Raw genomic sequence first — 19,688 nt, forward strand, 5'->3', positions numbered from 1 at the left:
TTTTGCAAAAAAGTAAATCATATCGGAAAGAAATAACTCAAAAGAGAGTGTATTATTTTTTATGATGAACATGTTCGATTTTTTTAGGTTCTTCTAGGGTTTCTGCACAACCTACGTGCGTACGTGCAATATCACTAATATTTTCTTTAATATGTGTATAAAGGAATATGATTTGTCCTTGGTTGTACAATTACTAATCAAGTAGGTCTACTGATTTTTCCGTTTTAATTTCTAGGGACTCTAGTTTTAATTGATACTTAGCGCCCTCTTGCGGCTAGCTAGAAAAAGCTAGAGAATGACGTCATGCAATAGAGTTTCATTAGCAATAATAATTCTTGTTCTTGATAATATGGCGCGCTCTATTTGGGTTGTCAATGTCGTTTACTAGTACAATGTCATAAATAACCTGATTAAAAATTGTTTTGAACTGATGTGTAGTGCAATATGATGTGTCTTATGTAAACAATGTTCGTAAGATTAAAGATATGGTGTGTTCCATAATATTCTCTGTATTATTTTGTGTGACAATAACAACAGTGGGAGGCCTGCAATGGCCGGAACAGATATCGATATTAATTCCCTGTTGGCACAAAGAGATGCCATAATTCGGGAACAACGGGATCAAATTATTCGGCTTAAACGGGAATTAGATGGAGTTGCCAGCGAAAGAGACCTCCTGCTGTGTGAAAACAGCAATCTTCGATTCGAATTGGAAATGGTAGAACTGAAAAGATTGCAAGATGAAAGGTAAAACTTGTTATTCATTCCTGTAGTTTCTACCATATATTTTTAAATGAAACAATCTTAAAATGCTGAGTCAATGCATAAATTGATAAATTATTGGATTGCAAACAGATGGTCCATTCTTCATTACTCTTTGTGTAGGTACTCTAACTGGTGGATTAGGTTATGTATTTATGTGATGCACAATTAAAAGAACACAACGACTATTAAAATTTCAATAATTGCAATTTATTATTGTAAGAATCAAACACCGTCTCCTTTCTTCCTGTATTAATAAAAAATTTTTCTAGATTTTGCCATTATCAAAGGTCAAATGTTTACTTTGTAAAATATTGATAAAAACTATGGTGTCATCATTTGCTATTTGCTTTATTACTTATTTATTATAAACAAATCTAAGCGGTACAAGATTGGCGAATTTGCCAAAATAATCTAAATTTGATTGTAAACCCACAAGATAAAAAAGATGTGTCGAATATTTTTATACTCCAATTCATGTGTTGGAATTGTATCAATGTGTTGGATACATTTTTATTATAATGTTTTATTTATTAAATTCATCTTTGCGTTTTTACCTATTTATGGTTAAATTGTCTCCTATTTTTCATACATTAGTAAAAAACTTTTAATCATTTACTTACATATTTTATCTATTTTATCGTGAAATTAACTGATAAAATTTATTAACAATGCTTCAAGGAAATTTTACAAATACAAGGGAATTATGTTTATTGTTCGTTATTTACTCAATGTAGGTACATAATTTGTGAAGTTTCGTCAATGGTCATATATTTTTGGGACATTTTACAAAAATGTTTTTTGTAAGTGTAAGAATACTTAATTATCTTAAATGGGTACATACTGTAATTTGTCAGCTTTTAAAATAGAAAAATTGCTTTATGCGTGAGTTTGAATAAATTTTAGATTTGCTCTTCGGACGACAATGAATACTAAAGTACATAGTACTACCACAATGTGGTATCTACTACTGACAGTGGCGCAGTACGAAATACATAGGCAAACATGGAGGATGCTATATGTGTATTTTATTTTCTTTTTTCCATATAAACTTAAAAGTGTAGTATCAGTAAGGTTTTTTTCATTTTGTCAAATCTTTTGCCCATAAAACTACATTTTCAAACAATTGTATCTAGTATTGCAAAAACTAGTTTTTATTTAATACCGGGAAGCTATTAGGTACATTATTTGGAGTAATTTTGTGTACAAGCTTGAGTAATATTTGTTTAATATTGAATACTATTTAAGTAACATTTCGGTAATATTTAAGTACATATTAATACAATAATTATTTGTCACAAGTACGATGCATTTGTGTCTGAAACGGACGCTACTTTTTCTTCTATTATTTCTGAGTAATACTCGAGTAATTAATTATGAAAACGAGTATCAATGAAGAGTCCGATTTATGAAAGCACCATTTGGCAAATACCAAACAAAACCAATAGGCAGTGGTTGGACTAATAATGTATCTATTTATATTATAGCTCATAATTTTCAGATGAGTAGCATGACATGTAGTAAAAGATTACAGTCTACGGTATTTCTGAAAATTGTGTTTTTCACATGTTTGCGATCTTATAAAACCAAGTTACTTGGAATGATGTTTTAGTGTCAAGGCTTGAACAACCGATGCCGTGGAATATTAAACTTTCATTCTATGCGAAATAATTCAAAACAGTTATATTACTGATGTAAACAGTATCTACTCCTGCTTCCTTTAATATATATTATATATATGAACGCTATAATACTTATAAAAACTTGCTCTAGGTTTCATGTATCCAGACAAGTAATAATGACATTATGGCATTATAGTTTGCAGTGGACGTAACAACTGTTGGTTATGTGACAGTTGATAAGTCATTAACCTGTTAATGCAGTTTGGCAGCGCGCTGCGGAAATTATATTATTACTTCATAGAAAGTGTCATGTATTCTAAAGTGTGGTGTTAGCCGAACGAATGGAATGGCGTATTGATTTCTAAATAAGGGAAAGTGAACGGATATCCTGAGGCTAGTCAACACTGTCGTTCAAGTGACGTGTGATGTCCACTGTTCTTTCTTGCGACGTCCACTGTCCAGCACCGAGTACCGAGACCGAGTCTTGTCGCGGCAATCGCTTCATTCGTTTCACCTACATCGGGCACACTTTAATTCTGTTGTGGACTAAACCTTGGAAATTACGTGTCGAGTTCGCGTCATCGTCTCCTACGCCCGAAATGAACTTCTGGCTATGTTACGGAAATCCAGTTGCTGTTTATGTTTAGTATTTGAGCGGTACCAGGTTGCGAAGGCGTCGGCGCCGTCTTTCGTATTGCTCGGTACTGCAAGCACCAGTGCCTCCCGGGTCCGACCACCGACTATTATATGTTCGTTTTACATTATTTTTGAATCATGTAACTCCAAGGACTATTCTGTGACGTCACTCACTCGCCTTCTAACTGTTTTACATTCTGTTTTGTTGAGAGTGGAATAAGTCAGCTGACATTTACAGTGCTTGGAAACTTTCTAGTTACCGTAGTATCTATCGACAGGCACTTGTCGATTTTCTGGGATGGAAATAGGGAAGTGTAGTGCAAAGTGCAACTTCCGATTTTGCTCCAGCGTTACACCTGCCGCAGCTGCAAGGATGTTGCCGTGAATCGCGATTGTCAATAGTGCCAGTGTTTATTCGTAGCCCGCGATTTCCGTGCTCCAGTGCAGCTTTCCATAAAATTGCATTAACTAGACATTTAATAGAAAGTATTATCACCCATTACTGCTCCGTCATACTGCGTTGAAACTTTTACTGTCAGTGCTATGAATATGTGTTAATGTGGTAAATAGTGCGGTTCTCACGGAGAAAATGAGGGGCAATATCCCTTCGTCGTCGAAACCAATTCCAGCTTACCGTTACATGCCTAATAGGCATTCCAGCAGCAGCCCTGCTCGACCAGGACGTGGACAATCTGTTACGTCCATGAACGACGTGTGCGATAGGACAGTTGTTAGGATTCGGAGGTCCGGAGTCCAACAGGAAAGGATTAGGGTGGTATGCACCACTCGAAGACAGCACGTCAGTCGTCTGGTTACCGTATCAGATGTCTGTCACACGTTACCGCCTTTACGAAAACACGTTACAATTATCAGGTTAGATATCAAAGTTAGTTTGTACGAATAACGTTAAACTCTGGCCCTGTGCAACTAAATAGGAAGAAACAGGAACCAGCTAGAAATAAAAAAAACTAATTATTACCAAATTATCATCATTACTCATTTTTTGTATTTAACCTTCATAAATAGGCACATCAATTTAGAAAGGTACTGAAACTTTTCTGTAGGTATATATAATATTATATACATTATACATTATATACATTATATATGTATAATAGTGAATATAAGACATATTTTGAGTTTCAAAATATGTCAATATTCTGAAAATGTTCATAATGCCTGAATAGTGATTTTAAGTTAAGCATATACACATGTTTTTTCCGTCTCTGATGGAAGATATAATACATTATAAAGTAATGCCTACCTGCACGATGCATTAAGTACCTACAGAAAATTGTATCTATCAAACGTTTTCATGATTAATACACGATTCCATTTCTCGAAACCCAGCTCGAAACAAATATAAATTGTCGTGACCGATAGTTTTGCATATCCTATTACATTTTTACACGCTATTCAATCTACACTATAAAATTTTTAATTGGCATTTTGACACCAATAAGGAACATGAAAGAAATACGAACAATAGAGTGGCTTGTCTTAAAACTAGAATTTTTTTTTTATAATAATAAAATCGAGCTTACAACCTATATATAAAACGAAACGAGCCATTTTTATAAAACATGGTTATAGAAACTATATAACCACAAACTAAACTACTTAGATATGTAGATACAAAGTAATGAAACTAGTTTTTAGATTATGTAATACGCAAGCTATAATTTTTATTTTAGGCTGATAGATAGCAAATATTAATAACGAGGGTTCATTTATTCTTATTAAAAATTATACGTTTAATTTTTACTCCTCAGTATATGTATTGTCGCGAAAATGAATTTTTGTTGTTAATGATTGTGATTTTTTATTTAAAAAATTGTAATATTTCCTTGTTTATAATTTACATCCTGCCACCATATTCCATTGCTGAACACGGGTTTCACATTTTGCATAAAGTAGCGGAAGGATGTAACCCATTTACAGGTCATTACTGTCAGTCAATTTAGGCCTCAAGAAGGCTAATATTTACCACCCTCCACCGGTAATCATCAGTGTAAAATCTATCGACTTAAGGATATTTTACTGTGTATGCTATAACTTGGCTTATGTACCGTTGAGTTTTTACTGCCATTTAAACATGTATAACACGTAGATATATACCAATCATTGCCATTGCAATGCTAATGTCTCTTAAACCTAGTTTCACTTAACTGTTGTTGCTGTTGTTAAAATACATTCTGTATTCGTTGTCTCTGCGTCCAGTAAGTACATGATAATAGTGTTAACCTTATTTTCAAATAGGGGCGATGACTAATAATATTTGTAATTAAGGTAATCATGGGAATATATCGAAGTAGAATGTGAGAATATTGACTTAATTATTGTCAGATTTATATAAAAAAATTATTTGGAAGGAACGTGAATAAATGCACAGGATTATTGAATATAAAAAGTCTTAGTATTAAGTCTTTGAATAACTCGCCATCATAAGATAAACATTTTTTGTTTAAGTTGTACAATCAATATAAAATTTTGTAGAAATTATATATTTTGTCGCGTGTGTATTTTATTTTGTAACTAAAAATATAATTTTATTTTTATTATAATTCATTTACAGCATGCATTATCAAATTAAGATCCAAGTTAATGTACTTATATATAATTAGAAAAAGTTAGTCATTACCCACATTTCCCTTACTGGATAAAAGGATAACAGATTTTCGAGACAAATAAGTTTCAAATAAGTCGTTAAATTGTACTGTGTTCTGTTTTCTTCTAAGTTTATTAAAGCAGAAAGTCAAAGTGGAAAATAATTCAAATATTCCTTACATGGCATTAAGCATTCGAATTATACAGCGAGTTTTGAAAAAAAGGTAGAAATAAAAAAATAAGATGATTTTTTCTGTTGTTTCTTCTTTTAGGTACAGAGCGTTAAAGATTTTTTTTTAAATGAAATTTTAGCCATAAGGGTGGCTAAAAATGAATACATCACAATGCTTTCTTGGATGAAAATAAACCGATTGGGATCAAGATACGTTAGCTATAATTCTGTTCTTTAATAAGTTGTCGGCCATCATTTTTTTTTTGTAATTTTTTCCATTTTAACTAATACTAACATACTAAGGAAACGTGTTCTAAATCGGTTTATTTTCATCCAAAGAAGCTATCGTTTAAGTTTGACTTATTCGTTTCCGGACACCTTGTATATTAAGGAATATAAGTTGGTTGACTTTGTGGCGGTCAATTGCGTATTTCTCAAAAATGGGGCGTTCTCAGCTATTTTAACAAGAGTACCTTTTTTGTTCAAACTGAACTTTTTACGTTATGTGACACTGTGAACAACCTAAGCGAAAGGTCTTAGTTAGCTACGCTTAGAAGATGGTCAAAGACTAATAACAATGACATATTTGGCACCCCAAAAACTTGTACCAATTTTTTTTGCATTAATTGTTTTTTGGAAAACATGACCAAAATTAGATTTAAAACGATCATCTTTGACGTCCTGCATCTAAAAAACATATTACAATAGGCAAATAATAATNGGACTCTTTAACTATCATATAGAATCGTTATAATATTAATTTTCTTTTTTTTAATAATTTTTGGAGCGATTTTAAAAATTCGAAAAATTTTAACTTTATAAACAAATACTTTCGTGAAGCCGTTTTGCGGGTTGGAATATATACCAAAGTACTAAAAAATAGTTCTCGGAAAGACGCTTAACTTGAAAAAAAGAACGTTCAAATCGGTCACATAAGTTCCGAGATATCGAGTGTCAAAATCAACAAGCGTTAGCTGCAAAACTATGTAATTATATTAATAATATATCTACTCCTCATTCTAACTACGAGAATTAGCCCATAAGTAGGTCTATGTTCTGTAAGAATTTTTTTTTATTTTTGATGTTCTGTTGTCCCGTGAATTTATGATATTCTTTTCGAGAGACCCTGTGTATTTGATATTTCTAGATAAAAAAGATTAATACATAATCCAGATAAAAGGTAATCATTTAATAGATAGCTATTTGCAAAAATAACTTTGTATATAGTATTTGTTTTCTCATCTATAAATAATATAATTTATTTTAAAGGTATTGCGATTACCTTTAAAAATAATTAATAAATTAAATACAAAAAATATTAAGCGTATCTGTGTATGGCACAATTTTATGATGTGTCATGCTTTGCAAATTAACATAGTGAAACGAAACTGTAGTTCCTTTTATACAACAAAACACCGAAAATAAATATCCAACACTAAATATATTATAAATAAATTACCCCATTTTTTTACCTTTTTCAACGTCAACGTCATGGAAACGGATAGGATTACATTTAATTATGTATTTAGTAAATGAATTAAAAGTAAAACCTAAATTCTGTTTGGCAGCCAGTTTTGATAAATTGTAAAATTCTTTATCGGTGTTATATTTTTAACCCATATATAGAAAGTTAATCTTTTAGATCCATTGGTATTTGAAATGACCTTCCAAAGAATGTGTTCTGTGGCAAGTAGGTTTGGGAGTGGCAAGTTGTAGCCCGGATCTATCTAATGTTGAAATTGAATTCATAGGTAACCAGACATTTCTTAAGAATGTTCGATTGTCTCTAATTGTCATTCAGATCATAAATTTGATTAATGTTGGTAGAAAGTATAAATATGCATATTTCCCTTTGGTATTATGTTGGGTACATTTACTGAAGTTGTTTAGTTATTTAGATAATTTTGTCGCAGCTGTTGCTTTAGTTAAGTTCTGAATGAAACCAGAACATATATCCCTGACCAATTGTTTATTTAGCTAAATGAAACATGGTTTCCAACTAAAAAATAAACATTCAAATTGTATCTTTTCCTGTAGACATGTAAACAATATTCGTATTTGCTACTGTTGTGCGGTAAACAGCAGTATTATAGAATTATATAAACTGGCACACATACAATGATCAAAACAAGTTCTCATAATATTATTTAATTATCTTATTATAATTACATAATCTGCCACGAGTTGAGAAACCATAAGATGACTTTTGTTATTTTAACCCGCAGGTGAAATGTTGCCAAAATATTAGACACCTGTTTTATATTCCAATGAAAAGTCGAAAGATGGACATTGGACTTTAAAATTAAAAAAAAAATGTTATTCATGTTATATTATCATATTTCTCAGATATATAGATGTATAGATTTAATCAATAATGAATAATATTAAAACCCATCGACTTGCGTTTATAATTTCACGGAAAACAACCTGAACTACAACTATTAAAACCACATTGTTTATATTTTCATCTTTGAAGGTGATTCCTTTTATAATGTTTGTTTTGTTGGAACAATTAACACTTAAACCGTAATATTACAGTGTTTTGCTTGAAAGGTTACTTTTATAATTTACATTAATTATTAATTAGTTCTAAAGCTTGATATTTACCACTTTAGTTCAAATGTGAGCGTCGTAAATCGTCTTTCATGCACGTGGCATAGAAAGATCGGACCCTTCCGAATCCGTAAGCTTGGGCAGGGGACCATTCCATTCTGAACTTGACTAAAGCAGGTGGTTGCTACCTAATCACATGTGTGGAGTGTGGCTGCTTGAACTAACGAACAGCAGATGTTTCTCTAGAAATCATCCAGGCCAACTTTTGGATATTAAATTAATTATCCATCTTCTATCCCTCGTCTTCCTTTCATATCTTCTGCAACTATTGCAATGCCATTACCATTATATACTCTTTGTTTTTACTTTTTATATGGTGACCGATTTTGTAGTGTAGTTATTTTATGACGTTTTTAATATTATTATCTTATTAAAAAATGACGATACTCTAACGTTCCTCTTCTCTTTTGTTGTCCTAGCTAGTTGCTAGTTGTACGTACGTATTTAATTGTTATCTGTTTAATTTTATAGTACAACTAGCAATAAGAAGTATCTTTTTATTTAAGGAGTCCTCTATTCGATTTTTCTGTCTATTGTGGAGCAACTTAGCAATATTACCGTACAACTTCCAATCATGTGGTTCTTTCAATACGGAAACTGAACAAAATTGATACGGATATTTTCCCGTTAGACGACTTCAATAATAAGTTACTTGTCATTATCCATATAGGAATTTAATATGTGTCGGTAGATGTTGTAGGTGTTTGCCTTTCTTCGTTTCTCTTCTTTCGGTTGTTTTACATACTTCGAAGAAGGCTATTTTGATATTATGTATTGTGTTTTATTATGCCTCAAAATGAATTGTTTAAGAGTAAAAAGTGTCTAACCTTTTTCTATGATTTATGTACGACTAACATTAAATAATCGCAGAATTAGTTTTTTTTATTATTATTTCAAGAATACTTAACGACTTTCACGAAATATTTTTTAGATAAAACATATGTATTGAGCATACCTATTATTAATTAAGTTTGTAATGCTCACCCGAAAATGTCATACTGTCAGCCTTCGTAGGGTAATAGAACAAATTGTTTTAAGCAAAAAGTTCATAGGTACTGTTGAAATTAGGAAAATATTACATTTTCTGAAATGTCTGAGGGTGTTTGATGTAGACTAATGAAACTTGGGCCAATGATATATCTAATTGTAAGTACAAGTAAAGGCCCGCTTGACTTACAAATATGTAGCTTTCAACATAGAAATTTTGATTTTATTTTCAGGAGCAATTCTCTTAGAAAATTGAAAACTACCAATTAACTTACAAAAAAATAAATACTCATTGGCGTTGAAGTTCTGAGGCTCCTCATATATCCGCCACTATTTAGTTGAAATATTTGTAAGTCAACTAGGAGCCCACATTTCGTCAGTCTACATCAAACATCTTCAGATATATTGAAGATGCGATATTCTTTTCTAATTTCAACACGCTATATGTCGAACTTAAAGCAAATTACGACCACATTCATAAGAAAACTTTTTGGTTACCCCTTTGAAGCAATGCACATATATTAGAAATACCCTAATACGTACTGAAGAAATTATTTAATATTTAGTTTTAAGTTTAAGTTGGTTAATGTGGAACGGAAATGTTGAGAAAAGGAAAAAAATTAAAAGCACCTGAAGCTCTGCAGGCAAAGGCAACTCCATGTTTGATGCTTGTCAAATTGAACAGCTGCTGTTGCTGTACCTTTTATTTATGGTTTGTTTCTTTTCCCCGCTCTCTTTTTCTCTCTCTCTCGCTCTTCTTTTGATACCTGTGATTTAGTGGCGGACCATTTTTACCATCTAGGTTTGGTCGGTCCTTCATTTCTTTCGATTAGTTTTAGTTCGCCAGCTGCTTCCTGGCGAAGACGTTCAGATTTTTAACTGTGATATTGTCGCTGTTTCATCTTTATATGTGCGAGTGTACCTATTCGATATGATTATTTGCATATCAGGATTTTTGGTGGGAGGGTGAGTTATTCACGATATGTATTGTATATTTAATTATTTGGCCACGGTTTGATAGGACGTCTCAATAGAGAAGTATCATTAAATAATCAGTAATCAACATATAAGAATTAACATACATTTTCTGTACAGAAAATATGAATATGATTGTAACGGAAAGCAATTCTACTAATCACGTTTTTTTTGTTTTTCTTTTCTTAAGGATAATTCTCTCGGGGATTTGAAAGAATGTTAATTGATTTTTTTTCTCATTATGTAGATACATACTGATTTCTATTGATGATGGAATATAATATATACCCTCGCCAATTTTTAAATTTCTTACAAGAAGTACATTACATGGTCAACTGTACTAATCCTGGGTCGTTATCAGTATTTTCAATGGATTCAAAATAAAATTTAAGGTAGTTATTTACTATAGCGTCACCCTATAAAAAATTTAATCATTTGAAGGATAAAAAAAGAAACAATTGTATACCTATTTATATAATTATGGAATAAATAAATAATTTGTATTTTTATAGGGACTTTCCATAGGTTTTTTTTTTGAGATACATGGCTTCAAAGATGATTTTACAAATTTCTATTCTATTCAATCGTAGCTTCTTCAGATGAAAATACACCGATCTAGATTAATTTGCAGTACAATACCGTACCATTTTGCTTCCTCAAAAAGAATAAAATACATTTTTTTTAAAGGTCTGTAATGTTTTTAAGGAATTAAGACTGTACCAAGGTAACTTATTGATCTAAATCAGTTTATTTTCATTCACGCAAACTACCCGTGACTATTGTCATAAAAGGTAATGCGAACAGATAGTAGCTATCGACCTTTAGCAGATGGTCAAAAACTAAAAACACTGATATTATTACTTATTTGTACCAGATTTCGTTAAAATATAATCTATGACACGCTGTATTTCAGAAACAAAATACAGCAGGGCCAGATTCCATAAAAAATGTTATTTTTTGATGTTCCACCAATTCCTAAATTTATGTTACTGTCATTGTGTTATTTGACAGTTGTTGTATTTGAAAGTTGAATTAACCTTTAATTCTACGCAAGACATCCCGATAAGCCACTTCCAAATCCGGAGTTTTTAAAAAATAACATAGTAAAACTAAAAACAACTGGAAGTGTGTGTCCAAGGATCTACAATCATCTTTACTTAATTAAAACGTTTATTTTATACACATTCAAATACAACAGCTGTCAAATACCACAATGACAGCACAATAATGATGGCTCCTTTGAAACAACGCAATTTTTGTTTAATAACCAAGGCCTACTATTGCTATGTTAGCTTCTTTTAGTTTCTGCCGACTGCAGATTATTTTCATTGTTTTTGTTGATTGATCTAAAAGCTACTCCAATAAAGAAATGTGACATAACATTTTTTATTTAGAATTTCAAGGTTTTTCAAATTTGAAAAACATAATTATGTTAAAAAAATACGGCGTAATTTAAAAAAATATCGTTTTAGTAGCTACTGCATAAATCTGGGAACACCGGAAAGAATTATTTGTAAATTTTTCTTAATCGAGTTATTTCCTACAACTTTGCATGTGGAAGACTAGTCTGTCACTTCAAATAGAAAAGTTGACCTGTCAGGTTTTAAAAAAATAGCACTATATATACAGGGTGTTGCATCACGAGAGGGACATGGCTCAATGGGAGATAGAGGACATCTAGGGTAACTAGGATCGCCTATAGAAATAACTTCTTGGCCATTCTTTATTGAGATACAGGGTGATTTATAATTTTTGGTCAAAACTGCTTTATGTCATAACTTTGGTAGGGAATGGAATAATGGGTTCATATTTGGTAGGACTAATGCACACACGATACTTCATGTATTCATGTATGACAGCAAAAAAAATCCAGATCCGGACTGCAAAAATTGTTAATTTTTTGTGCAAGTCTAGAAAACAACACTCTGTATATATTTTTTGAAATTCCGATACGATATTCGGAAAGTACATAAAAAAGTGATCTTAAAGTCGTGTTTTTTTTTGGTTACACTGGTGGTTATTTAAATAAGCTCTTGAATATACGAGACTACGGCTTCTAAAACTAAATTACGTAAAGGACACATGATAAAAATGGTTTTGCAACTAAAATTAACAAAGGCTTAATTGAGGGTAGATGTTATAAATAAGCATGCATATTTTAAACCTCATTTTCTTTAAATAATGTGTATTCCAGGTCCGGTCTGCAAAATTTTTAATTTTTTTTGTAACTCTAGAAAACATCGCCCTGTATGTATTTTTTTGGTATTTCCATACGATTATCGAAAAGAACATAAAAAAGTAATCTCAGCGACATGTCTCTTTTTCTTGTTACACTTTGATGATTATTTAAAAAAACATGATAAAAACACATGACAAAAAATAAATTATAATCCGTCGATTTCGATTGCCATCGATACGTCGTGCAATTAGAAACTTGGGTAAACGAGTATGAAAATGTATCGAAGTTGAGGAGGCCACTTTGAAAATTTGCTATAAAATTAATTTGCCATTGTAAAGTACATTTAGACACCTATTATTTTCTTTGTGTTTTATTGTTATTTGTTTTCCGTGTTTTATTAAATAGTCATTGTTCCCATTTGCTTTTTTTTATTTCTATTTTTTAGAAATCCTGTTTACTAAAAGAAATAAACTACTATTTTGATCATGTATCTTTTACTTACTCATGTAATGTATTTCTTACTTACTCGTAATTTCATTTTAAAAGCCTTGTTACCGTACATTGAATAGCGTAGTAATCATCAAATTGTAACAAGAAAAAGAGACATGTCGCTGAGATTACTTTTTTATGTTCTTTTCGATAATCGTATGGGAATACCAAATAAATACATGTTGGGCGATGTTTTCTAGAGTTACAAAAAAAATGAAAAATTTTGCAGTCCGGACCTGGAATACATATTATTTAAAGAAAATGAGGTTTAAAATATGCATGCTTATTTACAAAATCTACCCTCAAATTAATCCTTCGCTAATTTTAGTTGCAAAACCATTTTTATCATGTGTCCTTTACGTAATTTAGTTTTAGAAGCCACAGTCTCGTATATTCAATAGCTTATTTAAATAACCACCAAAGTGTAACAAAAAAAAGAAAGACGTCTTTAAGATCACTTTTTTATGCTCTTTCCGAATATCGTATCGTAATTTAAATAAAATACATACAGAGTGTTGTTTTCTAGACTTGCACAAAAAATTAACAATTTTTGCAGTCCGGACCTAGATTTTTTTTGCTGTCATACATGCATACATGAAGTATCGTGAGTGCATTAACCCTACCAAATATGAACCCATTATTCCATTCCCTACCAAAGTTATGACATAAAACAGTTTTGACCAAAAATCATAAATCACCCTGTATCTCAATAAAGAATGGCCAAGAAGTTATTTCTATAGGCGATCCTAGTTACACTAGATGTCCTCTATCTTCCATTAAGCCATGTCCCTCTCGTGATGCAACACCCTGTATATATATATATATATTTCATTTGAATGTTTTTCATTACCAAAAAACACTGAAGATAGACAAAATGAAATAAACTAAAAGTGATATATTATTAAGAGCAACTGGTACTTGAAAATTGTTCTGCATGTGAAATCGATATCCACCTTGTTTACTCCCTAACAGCATGCAGATATTAAATAAAAGTTAGTTTAATAGATTAACATCAATTGGAATCTAACTATGACCAAGGTTGTAAGTGCAAATTACGTTGCCTTTTTTTTTCAGTTCTAATTAAATAGTAATTGTTCCAGGGTTGAATATAGCATGTTTCCAAGTAAGCGTATGTACTTACCTTTTCTTTATTTATGTGAATGGACTGTTTTTATAGATATCTTTATTTGTGTGTAGAATTTATCTAAAAAAGTTCGTGGCTATAGATAGATTTCATAAATGGCTGTATGAACAGAATAGTTAGGTAGGTAAAGTATATACAAGTACTTTGTCTTCACTGTCTTAACACATATATGTTAATTGGATTATTATAATTAGCGGTAGAACATTATAATATATACTGCATACTAAAAAGATGCTTGAGTGTTCAAAAATGGTTTGTTAATGCTTTTATAGTAATAATTATTTTATAATTTTTCATTTTAAAAAATATGCTGATATTTTAACACACTTATAATTATTATTGTGAAAGTATGAATAATTTAGAGTTGGTAATTGATAGTAAACATGTTTCCTGTTCTACAAGTTTGAACCAAAAGAAAACAAAAGAAACCTTCTACTCTGAAACTAGATCGTTATTTTCTTAAAATAATTTACACAAGCAATTTCTCCAATTTTGTAATGTAATGGAAAAATCAAGAGACAAAAATTTCAGAAAAGGCAAGAAAAATTTCTTAACAAATTTCAAATGATTCAATACAATAAGACCGATGTAATCAGTTTTAACAATATCGATTTAACAAGTCGATTTTATTCATTGTGAAAAGTACATATTGTGAACATTTTTAAAAATTGTTTACTGTATGTGTTTTAGTGAAAACTATTAAATATAATAAAGCATATATAATATACACTTAAATTTTATAAAAGTGCATGTGTCTATAAATTGCAAAATCCTTTTGTTTTGAATTATTAATATTTAATACTAATTTGTTGCAACAGTAATATGTATAAAGGTTTATTAACTGTGACATAAATGTGCTTAATCAGCATACTAAAGTTACGTGGTGTTGCTGGAACATGCAAAATTAAAATGTGCTGGTTTTTATCGAAAGTGTTTTGTTTCAGTTTTCCGCCAAAAATGGAACGGTCCCAGATAGTAAATTCACTGGGCTCCTCGGATCACATCCAAGAACAAACTTATATACAAGCACCCAGTTTTATACAATCACAAAACTTTGGGAATCCAGCACCCAGTCCAATTTATTGCAGAGCATCCCCCAACACTTCTGGATACGTATCCGTACCTCAACCTCTTCATAAAAAAGGCTCACTTAGGAATGGTGACGTCCTCAAGCGTTCCAGAGTTCAAACGACGTAAGTAAACTTGAGCTTGAAAATTTACTGTACACCTTTCTAAATACTATTTTGTACTATTTTGTAGAATTAAACGTATTATAGTTAAACTACTGAAAATATATTTTTTCTAGTCTCCATTTAACTTAAATATGTGGCCCAATTAAAAATCCATGTCGTGGTCCTTTCAGATACGAATTATCGCAAGATATTCTGGATAAACAAATAGAAGTCTTGGAACGCAAGTATGGAGGTGTTAAAGCCCGCAACGCAGCTCTCACTATCCAAAGAGCCTTTAGAAGATATACCCTTCTTAAAAAATTTGCCGCTATCACAGCTATGGCCAAAGCCGAAAAAAGAATAAGTCGGCGACTACCTGCAGCTTCTGAAGAGTGTAAACCCAACATGGAATCAGAACAACACGGTGGAGATTACGTCCGCAGTTTCGAAGGGCACGACTGTAGCTCCTTACGTGTTCTTCCAGTTAGATCTATGTCACTACGAGAACGAAGGAACATTGATAACATGCCGATTCCTCGCAGCCAATCTGGAACACCTACAGTTTGTTGGGAAAATTACTCTTCGTCTTCTTCTCTGCAGCATTACTATTCGGCAGCTGATAATAAATCAGATTCCATGTGTACTCAAGTAACTGCCAGTGGCACTTCCTGTAGCACCCCAACTACATCCTCAAACGGATATATGAGAGCCAGAAATAGTATGAGTTCGAGAAAAGTACCACCAGAAGTACCTAAAAGAACCTCGAGTATTTCGTCAAGATCAATCGAGCCAAGGCATCAAAAATCCAACGGCCTCATAAAGACAACAGAAAACGGTTCTTTGTCAAGTGTCCAAAGCTCAGGTAGCGATAGCAGTATTTCTACAGAACGCATACAGTGTGAATATTCTAGTTCTCCAGTTTGGAAACGTAAAGGTAACCACCTTTCTGAGTATGCAGAACCAGCATTAGAGACCAGCCTGGGAAATATTTCGAATGCCAGTTCGTCTACGTACACTCTAGTAGAGCGCGCTGCAGACCAACAAGCACCTACTAGCTACAAGATTTCCGAGACTATAAGAAAACGTCAGTACCGTGTAGGTTTAAACTTATTTAACAAAAAGCCAGAGAGAGGTATAGCATATCTGATCCGGAGAGGATTTTTAGAGAATTCACCACAAGGGGTAGCTAGATTCTTAATATCACGTAAAGGACTGAGTAAACAAATGATAGGAGAATATTTAGGTAATTTGCAAAGCCCATTCTGTATGGCTGTATTGGAATGTTTTGCGGGAGAATTGGATTTGTCTGGTATGCAAGTAGATGTAGCCCTAAGAAAATTCCAACAGCATTTCCGTATGCCGGGGGAAGCACAGAAAATTGAAAGGTTAATGGAAGTGTTCTCGCAGAGATATTGTCAATGCAATGTAGATATTGTGGCTAGACTGAGATCACCAGATACGGTAAGAAAGTTGTTTAAATGGTGTATTTAGAAAAAAATGCTGTTATTGCTTTTCCATTTTCAGATTTTTGTCTTAGCATTTGCTATAATAATGCTGAATACTGACTTGCACACGCCAAATATAAAACCGGAACGCCGGATGAAGGTAGAAGACTTCATAAAAAATCTAAGGGGAATTGATGATTGTGGTGATATCGACAGTGATATGTTATTGGGAATTTACGAAAGAGTTAAAGCGAATGAATTTAAACCCGGTTCTGATCATGTTACACAAGTAATGAAAGTACAAGCCACAATAGTCGGCAAGAAACCGAATATGGCTTTACCACATAGACGATTAGTGTGTTATTGTCGTCTGTACGAAATTCCCGATATATATAAAAAGGAAAGACCAGGTGTTCACCAAAGAGAAGTCTTTCTCTTCAATGACCTACTCGTAATCACGAAAATTCTAAGCAAAAAAAAGTCTTCAGTTACTTATACTTTCAGAAATAGTTATCCTTTATGTGGAATGGTAGTCACACTTTTTGAAGTTCCACGTAAGTCTTTTTTTTTTTAATATTTTTATAACAAGTGATTCCATTGCAATTTTTTTTATTGTAGATTATCCATATGGTATAAGATTAAGTCAACGTGTAGATCAAAAAGTTTTGGTTACATTTAATGCTAGAAATGAACACGACAGATGTAAATTTGCCGAAGATCTTAAAGAAGCTGTTAGTGAAATGGATGAAATGGAGAATTTGAGAATTGAGGCTGAACTAGAGAGACAAAAATCCAATAGAGGGGGCAATAGAACTGGTGAGTGCACAGCTAAAGTATTAATCATTTTAGTAGTTTTCAGTTATCAAAATGCAATTACAGTCATGTTACAATTCATCAAAATTCTTTCTAAATAAAATTTTTACATTTTGTAATGTTGTAATAGTAGCAGTAGCAGAGTAGTAGCAGTATATACATTTATTATTTTTATTCGTTATTTTGTTTAAAAGTATACTTAGTGCATTTTTTGTTAAATCCTTAAAAAGGATGGGAGTTTTGCTGAGAGCTTAACATTTTATAGTTAATGAGAAATATATAAATATTCATTTAAAATTGTAAATTGCAAAAGAAAAATGACTCCTCAATCTTTTTGCAGAAAAATCTGATGATGAATCATATTTGCAGGTACTGAAAATAGGGATAGCGGAGTAGCTGACGTTGAGGTTTGTCCTTGCCAGTGTCCCTGCTCGCAAAATCCAGCGATGGGTGCCAATGAAATATGTGCAGAAGAAATGTCCCATGATACTCAAATAAAACGCTCAGCTCTCAGCAATTCTCTACTTGATATACATGAGCAATGTAAGTTTTAATATTTCACGGCAATGATGGTCACTGTATTTTCACGTCAGTGTAGTTGCAGGAGAGAAAGCCCAAAGACGGGGTAGTGTGGGCTCATTGGATAGTGGTATGTCTGTGTCATTCCAGTCAACGTCAGCTAGTACTTGTTCACGTTCGGACAAGTTAGTTGGCAAGCAAGTAGTCAAGCCGGGAATACACAATCATCAGGGGTTTCTGGGAGGACTTTTCAACAAAAAGCAAACAAGCAATACAACAGTTAAATCAACAGAAGTGTAAATAAATTAAAGATTACAGGGTAGATCCTATATGCACTCAATCGTTTCGATATTAACTCGTATACTGTAACTAATATATAAGTGCAGTGCATTGTTGATTATGTCCTATTCTTATACAGCGAAGTCGATAAAGGGTAATTTCATACAATATTACGACTCTTGTAATATGATCTTTTTTTTTTTATCGAGTTTAATGTTACCAGTTGACAAAACCGATTTTTTTCCAGAAATAATTATTGTCATAGAAATATATTTAAATATGATACTTGAGGATTTTGGGGAAATTCAACCCAGATTTCTGACAGCCATTGATGTGTTTACGCACTGCATCAACGTTAACCATAAAATGTTGGAAAGCTGTGCAGGTTGGTTAAAAGAGAACTAAAAATGTTAAAAGTGTACTCCTTTATCATCACTGCTTCAGGAAGAATTAATTACCCAACAAAAAAATAAATGTTTCACTAAAAGCGCTTTCAAAGTTGCTTCTCCAGCTCTTTTAAAGCCTTTTGCAAATATTTGCCTAGTTGTTTATAGAAAATTAGGCAAAATTTCCCTATGATTGGGTGCATTTTAAAAGTGGTTTACTCTGTCTCCAGAGATCTATATAATCTATTGTTTTTAAAAACATTAACTCGTGCATGTCAGAAGTAACCAAATATATTTTCACCATTTGTAAGTGTTACCAAATATATTAACTATGGCTGTCTTTAATTTTCGCCCCAGTGCGTACACTTAATAATGTTATTAGTATTTTTTGTTGTATCATTTCTCCGTACTAAGACATAATTTAATGTTCTCCATAATTGAAAAATTCCATGTTTTCATACCGTAATCTTTTAATTATTGTTTATACTGCATTATTTGTTGTAAATAAGTTAATTTATAAAAATATTTTTTAATAAATAATGTAGACTATGTTCGAGCACGCAACTGGTGATGTTAATAATTATTTTAATGCACAATTTCATAATTGAGAACATTAAAGTTGTCTTTGGGTCTAGCTCTCTTTCAACAAAGAAAATGGTTTTGAGATTTACACTTGTAAATAAAACTGGTTCATAAATCTGTAAGAGAGCAAAAATGTTCTAGTCGAGTGTAAATAAGTTAGGAATCTCATACTACTGATATTAAATTAATTTAATCTATTGTATTAAGTGTTTTTTTAATAACATAATAAACAGTCTTAACGTCGGTTTTATTTATTCTTTTTGCCTTGTCTTTCCTATCCAAATTTTCACCTAATATTTGACCAAA

General features: G+C 32.0%; 1 protein-coding gene across 3 annotated transcripts; it reads left to right on the plus strand.

The window, feature by feature from the left end:
- Positions 1-354: 354 nt before the first annotated feature.
- Positions 355-19,626, plus strand: LOC108914703 (IQ motif and SEC7 domain-containing protein 1). 3 transcript variants are annotated; one of them, XM_018720568.1, is made up of 7 exons: positions 355-747; positions 15,131-15,379; positions 15,550-16,819; positions 16,883-17,357; positions 17,422-17,619; positions 17,986-18,159; positions 18,215-19,626. In XM_018720568.1, the coding sequence occupies exons 1-7, from the start codon at positions 551-553 to the stop codon at positions 18,433-18,435; spliced, it is 2,784 nt and encodes a 927-aa protein (XP_018576084.1). In that variant the 5' UTR covers positions 355-550; the 3' UTR covers positions 18,436-19,626. The 3 variants fall into 3 exon arrangements, with proteins under 3 accessions (XP_018576084.1, XP_018576085.1, XP_018576083.1); XM_018720569.1 differs by lacking the exon at positions 355-747 and adding an exon at positions 1,512-1,565; XM_018720567.2 differs by lacking the exon at positions 355-747 and adding an exon at positions 2,967-3,893.
- The last annotated feature ends 62 nt before the right edge of the window (positions 19,627-19,688 follow it).

The sequence above is a fragment of the Anoplophora glabripennis genome, unplaced genomic scaffold (assembly GCF_000390285.2).
Source record: "Anoplophora glabripennis isolate ALB-LARVAE unplaced genomic scaffold, Agla_2.0 scaffold727, whole genome shotgun sequence".
Lineage (NCBI taxonomy): Eukaryota > Metazoa > Arthropoda > Insecta > Coleoptera > Cerambycidae > Anoplophora > Anoplophora glabripennis.